We start from the raw sequence: 22573 nt of genomic DNA, 5'->3' as shown, positions 1-22573 counted from the left end.
TTAGATAAAGAAAGCCTCGCGAGGAGACTTCGGAACTCTTTGATGATACGTCATCTCGCTCGCTCTTAATTCGTTCTCGCTCTCGCTTCGACGACATCGGGAACCTTTCCATATCTACGATAATTCACGCGAATATAAACATTTTATACATAAAAATTAAAACATTTAATTTGTATTTTATCGATTTGGAAATAATTTTAATGGATTAATGAAATTTTAGCGATTAAAATGACACCAAACACGACATAAATCGGATGATTTAATCTTTAATTCATTAAAATTATTTTCAGCAGACAAAATGCGAATTATAAAAATGTTATTTTCTATAGTAAGATGACATACATATACATATGTATTCGTGAAATACTATAAATGAAGAAAGCCTCGCGTAAAAGACTGCGAAACTGACGACATGATCCTCGTTCTCGTTCTCGCTTCGACATCCGGAGACCTTTAATATAATTAATCTATATACATATATATAATAACAAATATATATATATGTATATAATTATGAATTGAAATGTCTTATGAAATATACAAGGACTTAAACCTTTATTTTTTATTTTACCTTTTTGAAAGTAAATGTATAATAGATTAATGAAATTTTTACAGTTATTAGAACGACATCAAACACGATGACGCATGAATCGGATAATTTTTAATTAATAAGTATATATGAATAATCAAAAATTATCCGATTTAAGTCGTGTTTGATGTCTTTTAATTGCAAAAAATTCAGTAAAATATATTATAAAATGTATATAATTTTACTTTTACTATTTTACTTATATAATTAATTTTAATTATATAATTATATAATTTTACTTTTACTATTTTAATTGTATATATGCACATATATATATTCATCCGTGCGCGTACGTAGTGTATATGTATATGTTAAAATGTAAAATATCGCATATAAAATATCAGGGTGTCCCATAATTCGCGAACCACCCGTCAGTTGCAGGTAGAGCATGTTGAACTGAATAGAAAAGTCCTCTACCATTTTGCGATTTTCGCAATAATTAATGAAAAATAAATTAAAGAAGATCAGCCAATTCGCGTGACGACGGCGAGAAAAGACAGCCCAGTTTCATATCGTTACTAAGCATGCGGCGAAAAGAAACAGTATAATGTTACACGGTTGCTGGGCGCGCGATGAAGCGGGGAGGAGCGCTTTACAAAAGACAGTAACTACATACGAGTAGCGCTAACTCTGGACCCCCGAGTGGGCTGTCTCTTCTCGCTGCACGCTTATCATCGCTCGAATTGGCTGATTTTCTTTAATTTATTTCTCATTAATTACTGAGAAAATCGCAAAATGGTAGAGGACTTTTTTACTCAGTTTAACCTACTCTACCTGCAACTGACGGGTGGTTCGCGAATTATGGGACACCCTATATATATACAATATATTTTTTTTTAAATTTATTTATATACGCGAAATGTATTTCTTATCTATAATTTATGGATATAAGATGTGTGGACACACATACGTAAAAAATGATTTTAGATTTTACTTCTCGTAATGTGGATGTATTTAGCACGGACATGAACCAAATAATCGATGGTATCGAAAAGTGGATGTGGATACGTAGTACAAATTCCTAAAAGTGGATGTACGGCGCTGCTGTACGGCCTAGTTAAAGCATCCCACGAAAATCGCTGGCATGTCCTCTCTCAGGCTTCTCTCTGATAATAGTATCTCGTCGGTGATATAATACTCTACTAACGAAGCGCAGTTTAACTAAACAAGTAAAATAAGTGTGATAAATTTAAATAACAATAATGTCGGACACGGCTAAAAAGGTACTAATTTAATTTATGTTAATTTATACACTTTATATATATTAATTCATTGTTTTCTTCGTTTTTATTTTATTAACATATTCATGTAACATTCACTCTCTCTCTTTTTCTCTCTTTCATACTGTTTTAATATAAAATTATATTTATGAAGATATTTTAGTAAAAAAATATCAGTAAATATAAAACTATAAATTTTGCTTTTTTCTCATGTTATATATATTATATATATATATATATATATATACACATACATGCACATCATACATAGTATGAATAATAATTGGCATCTGAAATAATATACTTGTTATTTGTTGAATTAGAAAAACCTTTTGTATGAAATATATGTTGTATTTGATGAAAAAGGGGCAGGAGGGGGTTCATTGAATTAAAAATATTTTATTTTTTGCATATCTTATATATATTTTCTAGATATAAGACTAATTTTTTTAGTACTTGTAGCCAATAAAAAAATGAATTTAACGATTTGTAACAAAGTGACCTTAAAATAACATTTTTTCAAAATATATAACTACTTGATTATGAGGACTGAAACAGCAACTGTAGTTGCTTTATTCGTGTGTTGTATATGTTTTCTCTGCAAAAAGATTTTATACTTTTCAAACTGTTGGTTTCTTATAAAGTTTTAAATAAATTTTCAACAGTATGATGCAATGGATAGTGCCGATTAGCAAATGTCCTTGTATAGAAAGCTACTGCATGCACAGCATTTTTTTGCACTTATCATAAACCAATATATCATATCAACTTTTTTTACATTCATGTATCGCATTTTCTTATCACATGTAATTCAGTAATATTGTTTTAAAGTTACTGAAGTGATTTTAAATAGACTTTTGTAATTTCAAATAAATTTGACATTGAGTTAACAAATATGTGTATGAATTGTTTATAAAGGAATAAAAAAATTAATACTAGTACTCCAGATTTTTAGTCATTCTACTAGCACAGAGATTAAAAGAAATGATACATATTTTGAGAACAAATGTCACTAAAAGTCACTTATTTTGTTGCAGATCATTCCTTTTAATTGTCTACAATATAAGATTAAAAAATATGAAGTATTATTTAAAAAATTCAAAGTTACCTTGATATTTTAGAAAATATAAAACATGAGGATAGTAAAATATTCTTGTCCGATGAGCCTCATTAAGTACAACATATTTAAATATGAATTTGTATAAAATAGATGTTTCTAAAATCAATAAATAACAAGTTATTTCAGATGGCAATTGTATACAAATATATATATATATAAATTTCAACACACACACACACACACACATAATTCTTAAAAGATTAAAATAATCAATAGAAATATAATTTTAATTTATTTTATTAATGGATTTTTATTGTTTTAGGTTATCAAATGTAAAGCTGCGGTAGCATGGAGACAAAAAGAGCCTTTAGCTTTAGAAGAAATTGAAGTAGCACCACCAAAGGCACATGAAGTCCGAATTAAAATAGTAGCTGTAGCACTTTGTCATACAGATGCTTACACTCTCGATGGATTAGATCCAGAAGGAATATTTCCTTGTATACTTGGTCATGAAGGTAGTGGCATTGTAGAAAGTGTTGGAGAGGGTGTTACTGAGTTTCAGCCAGGTAAACTTGATTAAAAAAATTATAAAGAATTTTTTTTTATATATTATAAATTATAATCAATCTTTATTCCTATATGTTGATTATATTATATTTAGTTAACATTTCTTTATGCTATTTATTCAAATATTTGCAGGTGATCATGTTATACCACTTTATATTCCACAATGTAACAATTGTAAATTCTGTAAATCACCAAAAACAAACTTATGCAGCAAAATTCGCGAAACTCAAGGTAAAGGGTTAATGCCTGATGGCACATCTCGCTTTATATGTAAAGGACAAACAATTGCACATTTTATGGGTTGTTCTACCTTTTCTGAATATACAGTGGTAGCTGACATTTCTCTTGCAAAGGTATTTATAATATATTATTTGTTTATATTAATATTTTTAAAAAATGCTCTTTAAAAAATATAGCAAAAATTCAATATATTATTACAAATATTGTAGATTAATCCTACAGCACCATTGGACAAAATATGCCTGTTAGGTTGTGGAGTATCTACAGGCTATGGTGCAGCTTTAAATACTGCAAAGGTAGAGCCTGGAAGTACTTGTGCTATATGGGGTTTAGGAGCTGTCGGTCTTGCTGTAGCATATGGTTGCAAGAAATCTAGTGCATCTCGTATCATTGGAATAGATATTAATCCAGCCAAATTCGAGCGAGGTAAATTTATTTAACAAGATTATGTAATGCAATAATTATACTTTTTATAGAAATTAATGTCCAAATATACCTATTTTCTTTGTAAGATTCTACAACAATAAATATAATAAAATTTTATAAATATTGTATTTGCTTTACAGCTAAAATTTTTGGATGTACTGAATTTATCAATCCAAAAAATTATGATAAACCTATTCAACAAGTATTAATCGAGATGACTGATGGTGGATTAGATTATACCTTTGAATGTATTGGAAATGTAAATACTATGGTACGTGTGTTTGTAAAATTTTGTTTCACACACAATAGTTCTATTTTTAAAAAATTGATTTTTTAGAAGGCTGCATTAGAATCTTGCCACAAAGGATGGGGTACATCCATAATAATAGGAGTAGCTGCAAGTGGACAAGAAATCAGTACTAGACCGTTCCAATTAGTTACAGGACGAGTGTGGAAAGGTTCTGCATTTGGCGGATGGAAATCAAAGGAAAGCATACCAAAATTGGTAGAGGAATATCTATCAAAAGAATTGATTCTTGATGAATTTATTACGCATAATTTTCCATTTGAAAAAATCAATGAAGGTTTTGATTTATTGCATTCAGGAAATTGGTAAGTTTTCAAAAAGTTCACTATACAGGGTGAGGAAAAAGTATGAGACCGGTAAATCTCAAAAACAAAGGCTTTTTGAGAAAACTTTTAAATAAAAATTGTATTAAGATAAGATTATCGAAAACTGAATGTTTCACAAGATATTTTATATTTTGTCAAAATACTGTAAACTTCAAGTCTCATAATTCGAAAAGTACTTAATGAAAAATAACTTAATTATAGTGTTTTGAAAAGCTCTCGAGATAAGCTACAAGAATATGTAATTAAAAAATAGGGAGTTTCATTTAAGAAATTGAAGGTGACCTTCATGTCACCTTGACAACGCTATTCAAGACCATAATTATATTGTTATGTAATGCGCCACTTAAAGCCCTACAACTTTTATTGGAAACATTTTTCTCAAAAAACTTTTGTTTTTAAAATATTTTACCGGTTTCATACTTTTCCTCACCCTGTATATATTAAATATTAAATTTACTATATATATTAAATAAATTGCATAAATTGAAATGCATAAAATTATGACTTCTTATCTCTTATTACGATTATCAGATTTGTAATAATAATATATTTTTGTGTTGCAGTTTGAGAGCCATTCTTAAATATTAATACACATTTTTTGTGACACAAAATACAGTCTATTGAAATTTGTGCATGTGTGTTTCATTCTCAATTTATATAAAGAAAAGATGCGAAATATACATGAATATATATATATATATATATATATATATATATATATATATATATGAAATATATTTTTATACTTCTTATTGCATATCTGTATTGAATCTTTGGAAACAAATAAATATATTTTATACTTACTATATTAGACTCTCAAGAAAATATTTCCTCAATTTCTACAACAATCTTTATTCATAAAGAATTCTTACAGCCACATATACAATTAAGTGAGATATTTATGGTAGCGCTTGAATGACGTAAAAATTTCTTACGTTTGGATCAAGAGAGTGCATACCTTACAAAAATCAATGATACAAAGATCACTAACAATTTTCTAATTGTATATAATTATATATATATATACAATATGCACAAAAAAGATTCGATAAAACTATTTATGTTCGTTTTTAGTTATATTAATTAATCTAAATCGATAAGTCAAGTGGAATGTGTAGATTGCATTTGATGCAGAAAGGAATATGTATTAGAGCTCATTACAAACGAAGTCTATACTGCTTAAAAATGTAGATATACTTTGAAGCACATTATCTACATATTTCAGTGCACAACACATTGTCTATCAAGGCAAGACTTATAAATGAATTGATAATGATTGCAATATTCTTTGAATAAAGAAAAAAATAAATAAAAATAGATGACTACAAAAATCATAATATTATTGTATATCGTAAATTATATCAAGATAGAATAAAATATCGATAGAAAAAAATAAAATACATATTTTATCATGTATCACTTAAAAATCTTCAGTGTATACTATTTTGTCTCTTATTAATATGATTTGTGTATTATTTTCCCTGAATATCTTATAGAAGGAATGTCAAAGTGAAATACATTAGGCTTGCAAAATGAAATTTTATTTTCCTTCTAAATGAGACGTATAATTTCCATTAACTATCTCTACGCAAATTGCCTTCTAATGCCAGAGGCATATTCACATAATCACATTGACTTTTTTCCCTACAGATTACATGTTACTCTAATCTACGATGTGTAACATATACTTTAAGTAAAAGTTGTAAGTAAAAATGCTTATAGTTACAGTAAATGCACACGAATCACGTCAAATATTTTTTAGTTTCATAAAAAACAACCTCTCAGCATCATATATATACATATATATGATTAATGTTGCTTTGATTATGATGTAAAGAATTGTAATCTGTCTGCGAATTGAGTTGCACAATATATAATAGAATAATAATATTATATTTCACATTATACCATATATCTCTATAAGCAATTCTTTATAAGCAATCTCTTAATAATATTAACTCGACGGTCTTACTCTTACAGTCGTGATTGAACTGCATTAATATTAAGTAGTTTGTTAACGAATACGTGAAATATAGGTCGCTTTTATTCCGTATATTTTACACACTAATCTTCATAATGCAAGAAAGCTATGAGAAAAAGAAGAATAAAACAATGTTCTCTAAGCTGGTCGAAAAAATGTAATAAATAACGACAAGATTTTCTATATCGCGTTTGGTGAAACATAGCCAAAAGTGAAATGGCGAGAGCTACGAAAATCTGTTTTGTATGGATTAGTTAAGGCTCCTGGGTGCTCACCGCGGCCATATTGGAATCGTGACGTCAGAGGCGAGAAATAACACGTTGAGATTTCTTAGATGCCATTTCTAAATAAAAACATATTTGCATAAAATAACACTTAAGATCTCTTTAATACACTTCTAAAAAACGCCGAAAACTATTCTTTTGCCTTGAGAGTCAATCAATAACCGTAAAATGAACGAGATATCAGACTTTGACATGCGGAATGACTGCATGTGCAAAGACCAGACGGACTGAGCCTCATAATATTACATTTTACAGCTGTTGATTAATTATAAAGGGAAAAGGATAGTTTTCGGCGTTTTTTAGAAGTGTATTAAAGAGATCTTAAGTGTTATTTTATGCAAATATGTTTTTATTTAGAAATGGCATCTAAAAATTTTTAGCGTGTGTTTTCTCGCCTCTGACGTCACGATTTCGACATGGTCGGCAAGGTACCAGGAGCCTTAAGTTCCAGCACGTGCAAAACGTGACAGTAATAGAATAATTTTACTTTTATCCCCCCCCCCCTATTTCTCTCTCTCTCTCTCTCTCCCCTCTCTCTCACTCTCAGTAAAAATAATCAGCTTGATTTTCTGCCGTATACAAATCATAATTAGTATTACACATATTTCATTATATACATTGCTCTTTGTGAAAATTGCAACACAGCTAATATCATATTATTTCTTCATGGTATTGCAATTTTTACAAACAACACAGTATATTTCAACGTTACATATTATGAACCTAGATGTTAAAAATCAATACGCAAAGCGTCCACTTATATCCTTTTGTTACATGTAATTTATATGAGGAAAAGCCAGAAAGTATAGTTCTCAACTAATTAATTTTTTTAATACTTTATTTTTACAAAAGAAATGTTGACATATTTAATAAAAATACATCCTTACACTATTTTTCAATATAATCTTCTCTTTATTGAGGCATTTCCAAATAAAAGATCCATAAATCAAAAACTTATTAGTGAAGAAAGTGCACTTCTTTTTGCACTGCTCATTCTTATTTTGCACTCCATTTAAATGAAGAAGTCAATAATGAAGTGCGAAAATGACTTCATAAGCAAGATCCCACTTTTTGATTCATGGATTTTCCGCCTAGACCTCAATCAAGTGCCTCAATAAAGAAAAGGACTATGTTGAAAAGTAGTATGTTTATAAGTTATGTAAGCGTTTTTGTAAAAATAAAGTATTTAAAAAATTAATTAGTTGGAAACCTTTCTAAAGTGTCCTCGGATGTGAATTCCGATGAAATTACTCATCCATTCTATTTTGTATCCAGAATCCTTCTCCTTTTCCTCATTATTTTGCAAATTTTCATTTTGTATATGTGTAAATAATAAGTAATTATATTATTTATAGATTTAATTGTGCGTGAAGGTACCTCGATAGGCACAAAGGTAATCCCATGGTCTGTATAGTGCGATTTGCAGCGGAAAATTTCCTACCTTTTTCGCTCATCCAGCAACCCTCACACACCCATATACTTTCGGGCATATTTGCATCATATTTCCACAGATGTGCATTATTTGAAATAGATTATATATATAGCATTTAAAATGGAAAATAGATATCAGATTATTTAAAATGGAAATATACAAAATGTAAAATGCTATTTTGTGTGTATTTTGCATTTAACATACACTGTTTCACAAACACTAATTTTACATTTTCATTTTAAATAGTTTTCATTATCCATTTTCTATTTCAAATACATTTTTCTTGCAAACAAAAATTAATCGAGATATCAATAATATGTATGTACAACGCAATGGTGCCACTATATGGTATCACGTCTTCATTTTGGCATCACTAGTTCTAATTATTAAACCTTGTAGATCAAAAATAAGGAATTTCCTCTTTGAAAAACTTGTTTTTCTGAAAACACGTTCCACTTTAAAGAATATTGCAATCAAAATATCATTTTAAAAGACTATCTGAATGTCTGTAAATAATATTGACAAACATAAAAATGTTTATGTAATTATCAATTTTTGTAATTCAAGTTTATATTAAAAGAAAAAAATATTTAAGCATATAATAGTAAAGAATATAAATAATAAAAAATAAAAATTTAAATATATGAATAGATATATAAGAATGTAAATATTTAACAAAAAATTTTTATTTAAAAAATTATTTTTAAAATGCCTCCTTTTTATTTCCTATTTTAAATGGGTGTCTAAAAAGCATTTTGCATTTTACACTTTCTAATGGAAAAGTTTCAACTAGGTGTATATTTTGCATTTTCTATTTCAAATAGGTTTGGTCACCCGTTTTGCACATCTCTGCATATTTCCTATATGGACTCTATTGGATATTGCACTGAATTAGGATTGCACGAAATCTGTTTGCGTCATAGAGCTTATATATATCTAAACTGCGATTCTGTAACTTTTAACGATCATGTCGCTACGATCGTTATGCTTGTATTTTGACATATTTAAAGATGATATTTAGAAAGAGATATTAAGGATCGATTGGAGTGACGGGCAGATTGCAAACAACAATGTTAATAGGCGCCCATTTTTTGTAAATATTATATTTGCTTATACACATATGTGTATAAGCAAATGTGTGTGTATATATATACACACACACACACACAGAGTGCACTAATATGTAAGACACGCGGGCGCTTATTAGGCTTTTAGCAACTTATTATACTTTCTCACTTGTTGCTTTTTCATCAACATTAATGTACCATCAACGCAACAAAGAGAGCACCATTGTTAATTCTTGTTTGAAATTATTTTTCAGATCACAGATTTATAAAATTAATAAGTTTTTTATCTTAATTTCTCTTTGATTATATCGATATTGTCATGTAAGAACATCTATTGTATAAGTAACGTGAAAATATTTATAAGTAATAACATACTTTAGTAAAAACTAGAGTAATATAAAATAATGGCTTAGTACAAGATATTCACAGTCTCTCATGCTAAAAATTCAAGTTTGAATCCATAGATATCGACAAAATTTTTTCATAATATATGTGAATATATAAAAATTATTAAATACATTTTCTATAAAGGTGATTAATTTAAAAGAAATTTTTTTAAAAATATTAAAAATATATCATTTTATAACTACACACACGCGCGCACGCGCGCGCACATGCACACACACACACACACACACACACATTGTATAAAAAATCTCTTTCGTGAATTTAATGTATACTGTATGAATAAATTAATATAGTACGTCACATTAGTTGTAAAGTTATTAATATTTTAAATATCCTTTCTTAAATTAATCGCCATTACAAAAAATATATTTAATAATTTTTATATATTCATATAAATTATTAAAAAAGAAATATCGATGTTTATGGATTCGAACTTGAGTTTTTAGCACGACAGAGACTAAATATCTTGTACAAATGAGCTATCATTAATTCATGCTTTTATACTTTATACTATCAATATTTTTATAATAACAGATGCGCTTACGTAGCAAAATTGGCATAATCGAAGAAAAATCATGATAATTAACATCATTGTAATTATCAGTCTACAAATCTGCTATTACTGTAAGAAGGTAATGTCAAAGAGGGATTCATAATCATATTAGCCTTTTTGTCTCGTTAATGATGCGAAGTATCGATAGAAAAAACAACACGTCACAAAATCTAATAGGTACTTGCGTTCTAGGTACTGTATATTTATTCAATTAGTTTACTCTGTTCACTCTGTTTTATTCTATTATTATACATATTTTTCTTTTTCTCATATAATATTCAATTGCACGTATAATTTTTAATAATTCAGACATATGTATGTATGAACATAGGATAAACATAGGACAACAGGATATTTCATTTCAATTTTCCCAAACAAATATCTTTGAAATTAAGCGAAATACAAGAAAAAAGTTTGAGCAAAGGATTTCAAAGAGGGAATAACGTTGGTGCTACTGACTTTTTTCTAAAGAGCGTTTTCAAAATTTGAAGATCAATTATGTTTTTTTAAATAGAACTACCTCAATTTTTTATATAAATCGATTCTTCGTATGTTTGAAATTTTATTTTGAACTTTTTTCCAGAAAATTGCTTTTTAATCCCTTACAGATGCTGCTGATTATGGATATCATAATTTTATTGAGATTGTCTTCCTGTATTTTGGCCACAATACAAATTGCGAATCCCTAGTTCGCAGCGTCAACCGACTAAGGTCTTCATAATCTCTCCTGCCGACTTTTAAACTTTCTCATTTTATCATGTTGATTATTCAATTCTAATAACAAAGGCGCCTCTAAAGAACTCCGATTCTATAAAGATTATTACATATTTTAGTCATAATCGTAAGATCATAAGCAAATCGACCAATTACAATCAAACATTCTTACATTATGAGAATAGTTGCTTTCCTTTTACACTCAAGTGATACTGAGTCACTCAGTTATGTGAGTATTTTATACTCAGATATGACGTCATTGGTTCAGTGAGTAAAAGGAACGCGCAAGTGAGAAAATATTCTCAATAACCTTAAATTCATTTGTAAATTGTATCGTGAGCAATCGTGAGAGTAAAATTTCCTGCTTATTATTTTGATGACCAAGCACAACAATAGTTGCTTTCCTTTTACATGAAAACTTTGGATGTCATAACTCTAATAATACAGGTTCATAACCTTACTTTTAATGTGAGTCTATTAAACTCAATAAAGCACACGGTCTCGATCGTGTGCAAAAACTCAGTTGAATCTCACTTCTCCAGCATCAAAAGGAACGTGCATTCAACTGAGTTATGACGTCACAAGTGAGAATTATCTGAGTTTTCATGTAAAAGGAAAACAACTAATATTTGATTGTAATTAGTTAATTTCTTTGTTGCCTTACGGTTAACGACTAAAATACCGCTTCCTCCCCTCCTCTCTCCTTTTCTTCCTCTCTTCTCCTCCTTCCCTCCTTTTCCCCTCCCCTTCCATCTCCCTCTTCCCCTCTTTTTCTCTCTCTCTATCTATTTATCTATTTATCTACAAAAAAACGCCTTTAGGTATATAAACTCTATGACTTGCATAGATTCGTTTGCAAATGCCACTTATCGGATGCATGCGCGATTATTACGACAGGCAAGACACTTGCTATATTAACGTCGATGACGTTGAGATTTTCTAACTAGCATGAAGGAGGATTGAAGTCGTTACAATTCAACAATGATCGCTGTCTTTCAGCGCGACTTGCTTCAGATTCGACTTTCCCATAATTAATGATCGTCGTGTTTTTCGTTGTTCTCGGAATTAATTTAGGCTTACGTTTTGTTTATCACGTATGGATATCTCACACAATAGGATCGACAGATGATCCGATGATGACATAAAAGACATCCCGATTACAACGGCTATTCTCGAGGCCAGTGGACGACATAGACTGGATGCGCGCATTTTCTTTTCACGCATTTTTTGATGGTGTGGTTGATTTTTGCTTATATCGGTCAAGATACTATACTTCTATTACTGATCGCCACTCCCTAATAATCTAAAAATCTAAGGGTTGATCAGCCGAGCCTTCAAGATCCTGAGTAGAATCAGTATCACCATCTTCATCGTCATCAAGATCTACACTGTTGGTCTTGAGTCCACCGCTGCTAATCTTGTTTACAATCGTGTCTGTAAAACAATTTACACACATATTATATCATAAAATATATCATAAAAACACACACACGCACGCACGCACACACACACATATAGAGGAAAGTCAGGTAAAACCGGGTATCTCTATTCTCTATTTCTTCGTGATAGGTATTGTTATTTGTGGCCTATTCCACGATGTTATTAGTTATAAATTGACGCCATTATTATTCTGAGATGAACCGTGTCCACGTATACACGATACTTCTTTTTTGAGAGAAATTTGAAGTTTTTGACACAAAAAGATCGATATCGGAGCAACAATCAAGTCGTCGTGGACTTTTTCTCTACAAAGCATCTATTTTGATAAGTGCAGAACTGAATTCTGTACATATTAGAAAGTACAGATCGCATTAGTTTTCATCGTTTCTTTTACGTCGGAATATACAGCCGCCGTGTTTATTATTTTCCTTGTGTTGGGGCAAAATCGGGATATCTACGTGTAGAGCAAAATCGAGTACAAAAAATATAGGATAAAAAAATAAAATAATAAAAAAAACAAGAAAACAGTTTATCTTTAAAAGAAAAAAAAGATGTAGCCTGCATTTTTTACATTAATTTTTACTCAACATCAATCGATACAGTGCATTATATGCCAAGGATGGTCCCATGACTTCTGCAGCTATATAGAGCAAGATATTTGTTTTTATTTGTGATTTTTGTTTATAGAATACACACAAAGAGAATTTTCTCTTAAGAATTTATCCTGCAAATCATGGTAATCATGAGACAATATGGTATGGAAATAATTTTAAAAATATGTTTAATTAATTTTACCATACTTTTAGTGAAACTATACTTTTAGTAAAATTAATCAAACATATTTTATATTTTATTGTGATAGATATTATTATTTTTTATTGTGATAAATATTAATCAGAGAAATTCTCATAAAATTCTTTCCATACCATATTGTCCCACGATTACCATGATTTTTAGGATAAATTATATTAATAAAAGAAAATTCTCTCTGTGCATTTTTGTATTGTATTATGATTTAAATAATTCAAGATTTCGTAATTACACTGTGATTTATACGCTTTTGAATGAATATCCGGTTTTACCCTACCGGGCAAAATCGGGTATTTTTACTACTTTGAAAAATCTTGTTGTCCTTGGTAAGCAAATATTTTTTTCAGCAACTATATATATATATATAGGCGACTTATTTTCTCATAGTTTAAGGTTCACTAAACACTACTAACGGTCAGTAGATTTTTTTGTCTTCTGATTTTTTGTAGGAAGACAAATCCAAAAGAGTACCCGGTTTTGCCCCCCTTTCCCTTATATATATATTTTTTTTTTCGATAAATGGCTTTACTTGCGTCTAAAACAAAAAATAATCATAAAACAAGAAATATTATTGAGACAAAACTTTGACATAGAATTGAATCACAATTTTTTTTCTATATCTTTCTGATTTTCTATCTTTTTCCTGCTTGAATTATTCTTAGTGAATTCTAGTGAAGGCTAGCAATCTGCTAAAAAGTAAAACTTACAAACTGCTCATAGAATCACACAATGCCTCGAATATGGAGTGTCTTCGAAGACTCGGCAGAAAAGTAAGGATAAGCGAATGAAATACATAATATAAGATTTGAAACTTGGAGTATAAGATCTTCGAATGCAAGGGACCAAGAAATCATCACAGAAATCATCAAGATCACAACAGAAAGAGAAGAAGCAGACTGACATCTCTTATTTAACCGAAACGAAGAGAAAAGAAAGAAGATTAATAAGAATAGACGATTATATTTTGATTTATAGCGTGTTGGCTTATATTTATTTTAAGCCCAAATACGAATGAAATAATATTAGCTGTGTTTTATCAATAGATATATATTTGTATGCTATAAGTGAGCACAAAAAGCAGACTGATTGATTTGAACAAAGAACATGGACTGTAGTAGCATTAACGCCATCTAAAAGAACTAACGTATTACATTCATAAGCTAAACAAATATCTCGAGATCGTATCAATCATCATCATAGACTGGTATTCATATCATTCCAATCTTATATTTAAGATCGTCTTAAATACGGCCTTGAGATGCTATGCGGCCAATATATTGATTGAATAGGATTTTAAGACGACCCAAGAGCACACTTAAGACAATCTTAAATATACGATCGGACTATGAATACCGACCATAGAGTCCTCAATCCGAAGACTGATTGAACGCGTATTTCCATCCCTTCCTATCCTGGGTCAACTTACGCATCTCCCTAAAATTATACCAATAAAGCGGAAAAAATTAACAAAATGACTGGTATCGAAATACATCTTCATACAAAGTTAAGCCAACTTTACAATAATATAGACGAAATTATTATTATATATATAAGTTATTATATAAATTATTATTATATAAGTCCAAGAATTGTGAAAATAAAACTTGAAATGCAAAATAAGCCCGTACATATTTAAGAACATACGCCCGTGATACCACAAAATCAAGAGAGAAAAGAAGGAAATTTCTTGAATGCCTATAAAAACAGGTATCAGTAAAATAAAAAATAATAATATTAAAAGACCTAAATGCTCGTGTAGGCAACAATATCATATCATAGATAAAGCAAAGGTTCAACAAAGAGATTTATAACAATAATGGAATCCTGCTGATCGACTTTTATACATAATACCCTTAGAATTAAATTAATTATACTTTTTTTAACCATAAAATATAACAAATGTATACCTTCGAGAACATACGAGGAAGGAGATTTATAATTAATTACGCAATAACAAACCGAGAATTCACTCCAAGCTAAATTATAAATGTAAGAACTTTGAATATTTCTGAAATAGGGAATTGCCACAAAATCATGCAAAATCAGAGCTAATCTTGGGAGAAAGAAATATTAACAAAATCAACCAACAAAAATAAGATAGAATTCCTAAAAAATGCTACGTATACACGGCGACACCTAGAGCGGACACTTGTGTCTAGAACAGTGTCTTTATTGTCCACATGTATTGCAATTTTTGAGGATAGAGTAATGTCGTACATTTGTGTCGGATCTATGTGTTGGCAAAAAGTGTCGCATCTGTCTACACCTCTATATGCCTCTCTACACTTCGGCTAGATGGCAGTCAACCTGGGCCGAATCGAGTTTATAATTACAGATTATCAAGAGCTAGACCGGGGGGGGGGGGGAGGGATTGTGGAAAATGCATTCGGATTGCAAACAGATTTAGAATTTTAAGGAGAGCTATTTTGTTAGAACCAAGAAAGGTCAGAACTGTCGTCTCGGCTATCATATGTTTGCATAATTTTTTAATGACTAGAGATTCATGACAAATATATGCACCACCTGGTGTTTTGGATAAAGATACAGAAGAAGGATTAACAAATGGAAGTTGGAGAAATGAAAATTTATCTGATAACGCATTTTTTTCGCTTGAGAGAAACTTCGGCCATAATTACGTCAATAGCGTCAATAGTAAAGAAATACGTGAGAAATTCAAAAATTATTTTGTGTCACCCAATGGCGAAGTGCCGTGGCAATACAAGTATATATAAATCAAAAAATAAAATGTAAATATGTTAAAACAAAATATTAATTTTAAAATATATGTAACATATTAAACATTGAAATAAGAGAGAGACGTCCTACAGATGCCCTTCCAACGACAGACGTCCTTCCAAAAGAGAAATTAAATGTTTCGTTTTTTCTTTAGTCCACTCGAATTTCGACATCGTCACGACACTTTCCAAAAAATTTCCGGAAGGTTTGAAATATACTAGAGCGCTCGCTGAGATTTGTTTGGACATGTCCACACGTGAATTGCAGAAACAATCGAAACACTGCAACTCGATCTGACGACACAGCTCTCAGCGCTGTACACATGTCGACACTTAGTATATACATTCGATCAGACATAAAAGTGTCGCCGTATATACGTAGCATATAAGGGTAGATTATATTAAAAAGCTATATAGTAACAGGTTAGAGCAAAAGATTTCAGCAAATCCTATATAAAAAAGATAATGATAAACATAGCTTGGAGCAAAATAAAAAACGATAGAGATAATGAATAATAATAATAATAATAATAATAATAATAATAATAATAATAGAGAAAAAGAATCACGCTAATATCAAAAAAATAAAATACATCTTGGTTCACGCAAGAGATAAAAGAAATCCAAGAAAAAAAGGGAGGCCTACAAGAGAAGCACTACAAAAGCTCCCTTTAGATGAATCTCAAAATTCGTCTTTCCTAAGCGACCACACACACAACGAAAGGTCGATTTGTATTCTTACAAAATAATATATAGTACAAAGGTAGAATCTTTCATGAACTGTTAATCGATCAACTTTGACAAATATTGTAAACAATATTTAAACAAAGTAAGAACAACAATCAAGAAAAAGTATTTAATTTTGATCAATCGGAAAAGTTATATTTAACTACACAATGTCAAATTTCATATTTTAATGATCAAACACGAACTCAAGTATCCAAATTGAGATCTACTATTGTATATCCTTTATATTCTCCGAATATTATCTTTTCCGACTACCATTTACTTTAATCATTAAATACTTACAAAATAATTTGAACCTTTGTATTCTTTCAAAAATCTCAAAAATTATGTTTTTATTTTCTTCAATAGTAAATCAATTATTTTTTATAACGAAAATAGTGCTCAAAAGCTGGAAATTTATTATTCACAACAATAGAGATTATTTAATCAATAAATAAATTATTTTTATTATATGAAATAAAGTTAACCTTTACTCAAAAATCAAACTGAATTTTTGACTGACCCAATAGAAATAATAGCATTAGTAATAGCATTCAGTGAATATGATAAACACACTATTACTTTTCAAAAAGAAAAATTATTATATATTATATGTTTAACAAAAATGAGGGTGAATGATTCTCAATATATGACTGGCTAATTATATTTTAGAAATGTATAAAAAATAATTAGAATTTATTCATCTCTAATTTTACAGTAAATTTTATTTCTGCAGAATATATTAATTTTAAATAATATATGTATGCTCTATATATTTATCAAGATATTTCATTTTCAATTTTTAAAAATTATGGCAAGAAGTAACAATCAAATTATAATACAGAATAAATTATTTTAATTTTTAACAAAAAATATCACTGTATTTAATACTTGTACTATCAGACACCACATTTAATATTTAAATGTGCAATAACGTTCTATACCCACAATTCTTAAAATTAAAAAATTATATTATTGTTTTATTATTTTCTCGATATGTTGAGAACATTTATATTCCAATATTTTTATCGTTTAAGTGTTGATATGAAACATACCGCAATCAGGCTTTGTACCGCGCGTTCTAGTACCAGCAAACTCAACGCCGTGCGGGTCGACGCACCAACAGAGGCCAAGGCCGCGATGACACTGAGTACTACGATAATATCCTCGAGAATCGCAGACAGGTGCAGAATCCGGCGATGATCGTTTACGCACTGCGACACATGGACGTTCGGCCTTGGAAAAGCATTTACACCACTCAGGTCCGCTTACAAAAATGTCACTGAAAATATATCACAATACGCATCAAGCACATGTGCATCTTATTTTATTTCAAGTAAAATATAGAAATATATAGAATATAGAAATATATATATTTTGATATTTTGAATTTGATAGAATAATGATATCTTAACAATAGTATAGAAATACAGAGTCTAACATAATTTCTGAGGGGAAAGCGGAGTAACAAAAGCGACGCAGAGACATGGTGAGGAGGATAGAGTGAGGGGTGAGGGGGAGAGGGAGGGGAGGGGAGGGGAGGGAGGAAAGAAGAGAGAGGGAGAGGGAAAGGGAGAGAGAGAGAGTGATGTGATGTCACAGGATAAGAGAAGAAATGAGAGGACCAAAAGTTATTTTTAGATGGCGAAAGGGAAGGGCGAGAAGAAAATGAAATGTGTAACGTTAATGTGTAAAAAAGAAGGGTAGGAAAAGGGATTATTGATTAATCATATTTAGCAATGATGTATGTGATTCTAAGGCATAATCGGTGATAATGAATGTAGTGCTAAGGCGTATTCAATGATGCAGCTGCATATGTCCGAGTGCGTGATGCACGTTTAAAGCCCAACTGAAAATTCTGATAAGAGATAACGCACGCAATTGATGATAAACTAATTGTTCTACCAACTATATCGACTATATAAGACGTACAATATCATTAATCCTACGAAGGAGCAACTTGAATGGATAGATCTTACTGTATGTACACGAAGTTGATGCATTTTTGGGACTTCTCATATAAGATATAGTATAAATCATTCAAACGCACATCACTAGATATGTGAAAGATAGACTCATATCCATTATATCGTGCAAGCGGGGGGTTAATGGATATTAATCACGGTTTTGGAACATCTTCCGTTCTTCGTTTCGACAGCGCAAATATGCGAAAAGAACGACAGTGAACCGATAAAACACTCATATGCGACTATTATGCACTTATGAACAATGTTCAATTCAAACTTGCGAAAATACTACAAACTGATTTGACAGTAGACGAATAATTATTTATTTCCGTATCGAGGTTGAATAAAATTCACACAATATGTTCCATCCAAACCTGTTAAGTACGGAATAAAAATTTGGTGAATATCCGATGCTGAGAACTATTATTTACCCCCTAGACAAAATACGGTAAAAGCACCTAAGTTAAAAGTTAAACAAATCAAGATAAAAGAGTAGTAAAAGAGTTGATCGCTCCATACAAAGGGTCCGGACGAAACATCACGATAATTTTTTTCCGACTCTGTCACTGACAAAACATCTATTGTCGTGAAATTTTATAATAGTACTTTTTGATAGTAAGAACTTTGAAGAAGAACAAACCTTATATCTTCCTCGACAAATGGCATCATCTACTTCACGTCAAATATTTTCCACAATATATGGATTCCAAAAGAAAGTAATGATTTGTTTTTACGTGCCGAAGTAGAAAAAAGCAACTATAAGACTTACAAAGAAAGCCGAAACTTCTGAACTCAATCCTGAGAATTAAACTATTTTCGTGCTTCTCCTACATAACGCAATGTCTGGAGCCTTGATTTCGATAAGATATCTATGTGATCTAGCTGATTATTTACATTATTCGGCATGATTTCGATTCAAATTTTCTTGCTAATTTATAAAACCTATCTACGTAAAAATTTACAGAATAATTAGCGTAGCCATGAAACTGAATAATAATTATTTTATTGTTTTTGCATCTAATTTGATATCCCCCCATACCCAATCCTGAGAATTAAACTATTTTCATGCTTCTCTTGTAACGCAATGTCTTGATTTCGATAAGATCTATGTAGCTGATCATTTGCATTATTCGGTATAATTTTGATGTGAATTTTCCTCTATAAATCTTACAAATATAGCTAATTATTTGCATTCTCTCTATTCAATTCTGAGAATTAAACTATTGTCGTGCTTCTCTTACATTACGCAATATCTCACAAATATTAAATAACTAATCATTTTTCATTATTGGCCCCGATTTTTCCTCTTCGACAGAAAAAAAAAAAGTTTATAAATCTTACAAATATAGCTGATCATTTTCATTATTTGTCATGATTTCGATTTAAATTTTCCTACTAATTTACAAAACCTACGTAGAAATATAATTACAGAATAATTAGCATAGCCATGACAAGCTGAATAATAATTATTTCGTTGTTTTTGCATCTAAATACGCGACAGCGAGTATTTTGATCTCGACGATTTAGTCGATTGCGAACTGCAAGCTTTATTGTTTGGAATAGCTTATTTGTAATGTATTTTGTAAAATCAATTTTGTAAACCCACATAATATAAAACATAAATAAAGTAATTTCTCCAATTTATCTAAAATTTATATCTCTTTATTTAATATAATTCTACAGTGACTCATAGGTAATTAAAAATCAATCTTATCGAAAACATCGACTCATTTCAATCGCGCAATTTGAATACAACCGAACGAAATTATATCACAATATGTAAGATGTGATTTGCCAGTCGAATTTTTAAAACAAGGTTAAGAATATTTTATTGACCAACACTGGCTAAGACTAATTCTTATATTATAAGACTTTATGGGAATAATCTCAATTCGAGATTTAATTTCCCGAATCCCCTCTAACCTCCCTACAGAATTATAGGCGAGAAAAATATAGATCCGAAAGTCGCTGAATCGGGAATCGAACCCGAGACCTTTCGCTTGCCGGGCGACTGCTCTCGAGAGAAAGAAAAATCTACTGATCATCTTCGTCTATCATACTCTAAATTCTAATGCCCTTTCTACACCTAAAGATGATCCTACTCGTGGCTCATCCGACTGCTTTCGCCAGTCTATTTTATTTCGTATGGTTTTTAACCGTCTACACTACTCACTCGGATAAGCTACAAGTAGGATTATCTTTTGGTATTTGGTAGACCCAGCATAACAATAAGACATCTTCCTTCTCTGATCTCTTAGCGACATCTACCAGATGTCGCAGATGTAACGTGTATTAAACCACTTCCTTGACCCCTCTCTGCCCCGCACACTTTTACGTTCTCTCTTTTCCTCCTTCATATAACTCTTACATCCCTCTTATTTACTCCAACACAAATTTCGCACGGAATTATCCTCTATATATTATGCCTACTTATGAATTATATTTCGAAAACGCATTTTTCAGAAATAAAGCTAGAAGACCTTTATACGCGCCCCATCCGCCTTATGACACTTGCTACTCATAACGACAGTTCTTTCTTCGTAATCTCAAGGAGATAATCATGATTTATCCATAAATAATTTCCATATTACAATTTTTATATATTTATGTATAAAAATGTAGTTGTTTGTTGCAATTTACATACTTTGGCCCGTATTATGAACTCGCATCTATCTCTAGATGTACCTTTAAAGTTAGAGGCGCCTCTAAAGTTAGAGGCGCAGATAAATGTACATCTAAAATCAATCATATATTTATCGCACATTTAGAGCTTACATCTATCTTTTAGATGTGTCTCTAAAGTTAGAGACGCAGATAAACTGACTTTAGTCATACATTCATCTGCGTCTCTAACTTTAGAGGCACGCATCTATCTCTTAGATGTGCCTCTAAAGTTAGAGGCGCAAATAAATGTACCCAAGGGCACATTTATCGAGAGTAGCATAAATGTGCTATAAATGTGGTACAAAATAGGTTTTTTAGGCGATTTCCTCTAGATGCGCCGCTAAATGTGCGCTCATAATATCGCCACATTTATCGTGACACGTTTAGAGGTACATCTAGAGATAGATGTGAGCTCATAATACGGGCCTCTCTAACTTTAGAGACACCTCTAGCTTTAGAGGTACATCTAGAGATAAATGTGAGCTCATAATACGGGCCTTTTTCTTGGGAACTGTGTTTTCTTTACACCAATTGTTTTCTCTCATTTTGTACATAAAAGTATTGAGATAAAATCATCGAAAAATGAATATTTTACAAGGTATTTCATAGTTTATGTAAAATTCTGTCAAATTAAAGTATAAAATATTTCGTAAACTTTTCATTTTTTAATTATCTTACTCTTACAACTTTTTATGTCAAAAATTGCAAGGAATCGATTTACATTACCGTCAGAAAGTTTAAGACCAAAGTAATAAATAAAGATACTCGCGAGAATAATTTATTTTTACACGTTAAAATATGACATTCCCCTGATTGTTTCTTTTTTTTTATTATAATAGCTAAAAGATCATGTTATAACACCATAAAAGTAAAAATAGCTTGCATTATTTTTTCGGAAGAAATGATAAATTAAATTTACAAATTTTTATGGTCTTAAACTTTCTGACGGTAGTGTATATAAAAAATTATGGTGTCTCCTCTACTTATAATTGCACGAAATTTTAAATACTTGAACTAGAGTCATTATACGTAATTTCTTAAGTAAATGGACGTCTTT

General features: G+C 30.3%; 2 protein-coding genes across 5 annotated transcripts in view; one reads left to right on the top strand and one right to left on the bottom strand.

The window, feature by feature from the left end:
• The first annotated feature begins 1656 nt into the window (after positions 1-1656).
• Positions 1657-5437, top strand: Fdh (alcohol dehydrogenase class-3 Fdh). Of its 2 annotated transcripts, none has more exons than XM_083038287.1 (7): positions 1657-1812; positions 3192-3435; positions 3569-3789; positions 3886-4102; positions 4243-4373; positions 4443-4714; positions 5299-5437. In XM_083038287.1, exons 1-7 carry the CDS (start codon positions 1792-1794, stop codon positions 5321-5323), a joined length of 1131 nt encoding a protein of 376 aa, XP_082894413.1. In that variant the 5' UTR covers positions 1657-1791; the 3' UTR covers positions 5324-5437. The 2 variants fall into 2 exon arrangements, with proteins under 2 accessions (XP_082894413.1, XP_082894411.1); XM_083038285.1 differs by having other exon boundaries at positions 4440-4714.
• A 134-nt stretch (positions 5438-5571) lies between these two features.
• Cow (Proteoglycan Cow) overlaps positions 5572-22573 on the bottom strand; it is a 124665-nt gene continuing 107663 nt past the window's right edge. For 2 of the 3 annotated variants that reach the window (XM_083037434.1, XM_083037433.1), the window contains 2 exons: positions 17941-18167; positions 5572-12608 (listed from right to left, as the gene is read on the bottom strand). In XM_083037434.1, coding sequence (XP_082893560.1) covers positions 12478-12608; positions 17941-18167 — 358 coding nt within the window. In that variant the 3' untranslated portion in view covers positions 5572-12477. The remainder of the gene's footprint in view (positions 12609-17940; positions 18168-22573) is intronic. The other variant, XR_014425282.1, reaches the window with a different exon arrangement.

This window comes from Prenolepis imparis, unplaced genomic scaffold, assembly GCF_030444845.1.
Source record: "Prenolepis imparis isolate NDT839.2.m4 unplaced genomic scaffold, iyPreImpa1.0 SCAF_5, whole genome shotgun sequence".
Taxonomy (NCBI): Eukaryota; Metazoa; Arthropoda; class Insecta; order Hymenoptera; family Formicidae; genus Prenolepis; species Prenolepis imparis.
The sequence above is the reverse complement of the archived record's forward strand: the minus strand, read 5'-3'. Positions and strand labels throughout refer to the sequence as shown.

What these genes read in the sequence shown, in the direction of transcription:
- Fdh (XM_083038285.1), top strand. Translation starts at nt 1,792, where the DNA reads ATGTCGGACACGGCTAAAAAG. An exon ending in CTGACATTTCTCTTGCAAAG is followed by an intron (nt 3,790 to 3,885) that starts GTATTTATAATA and finishes CAAATATTGTAG; the next exon opens with ATTAATCCTACAGCACCATT. An exon ending in TTGGAAATGTAAATACTATG is followed by an intron (nt 4,374 to 4,439) that starts GTACGTGTGTTT and finishes TTGATTTTTTAG; the next exon opens with AAGGCTGCATTAGAATCTTG.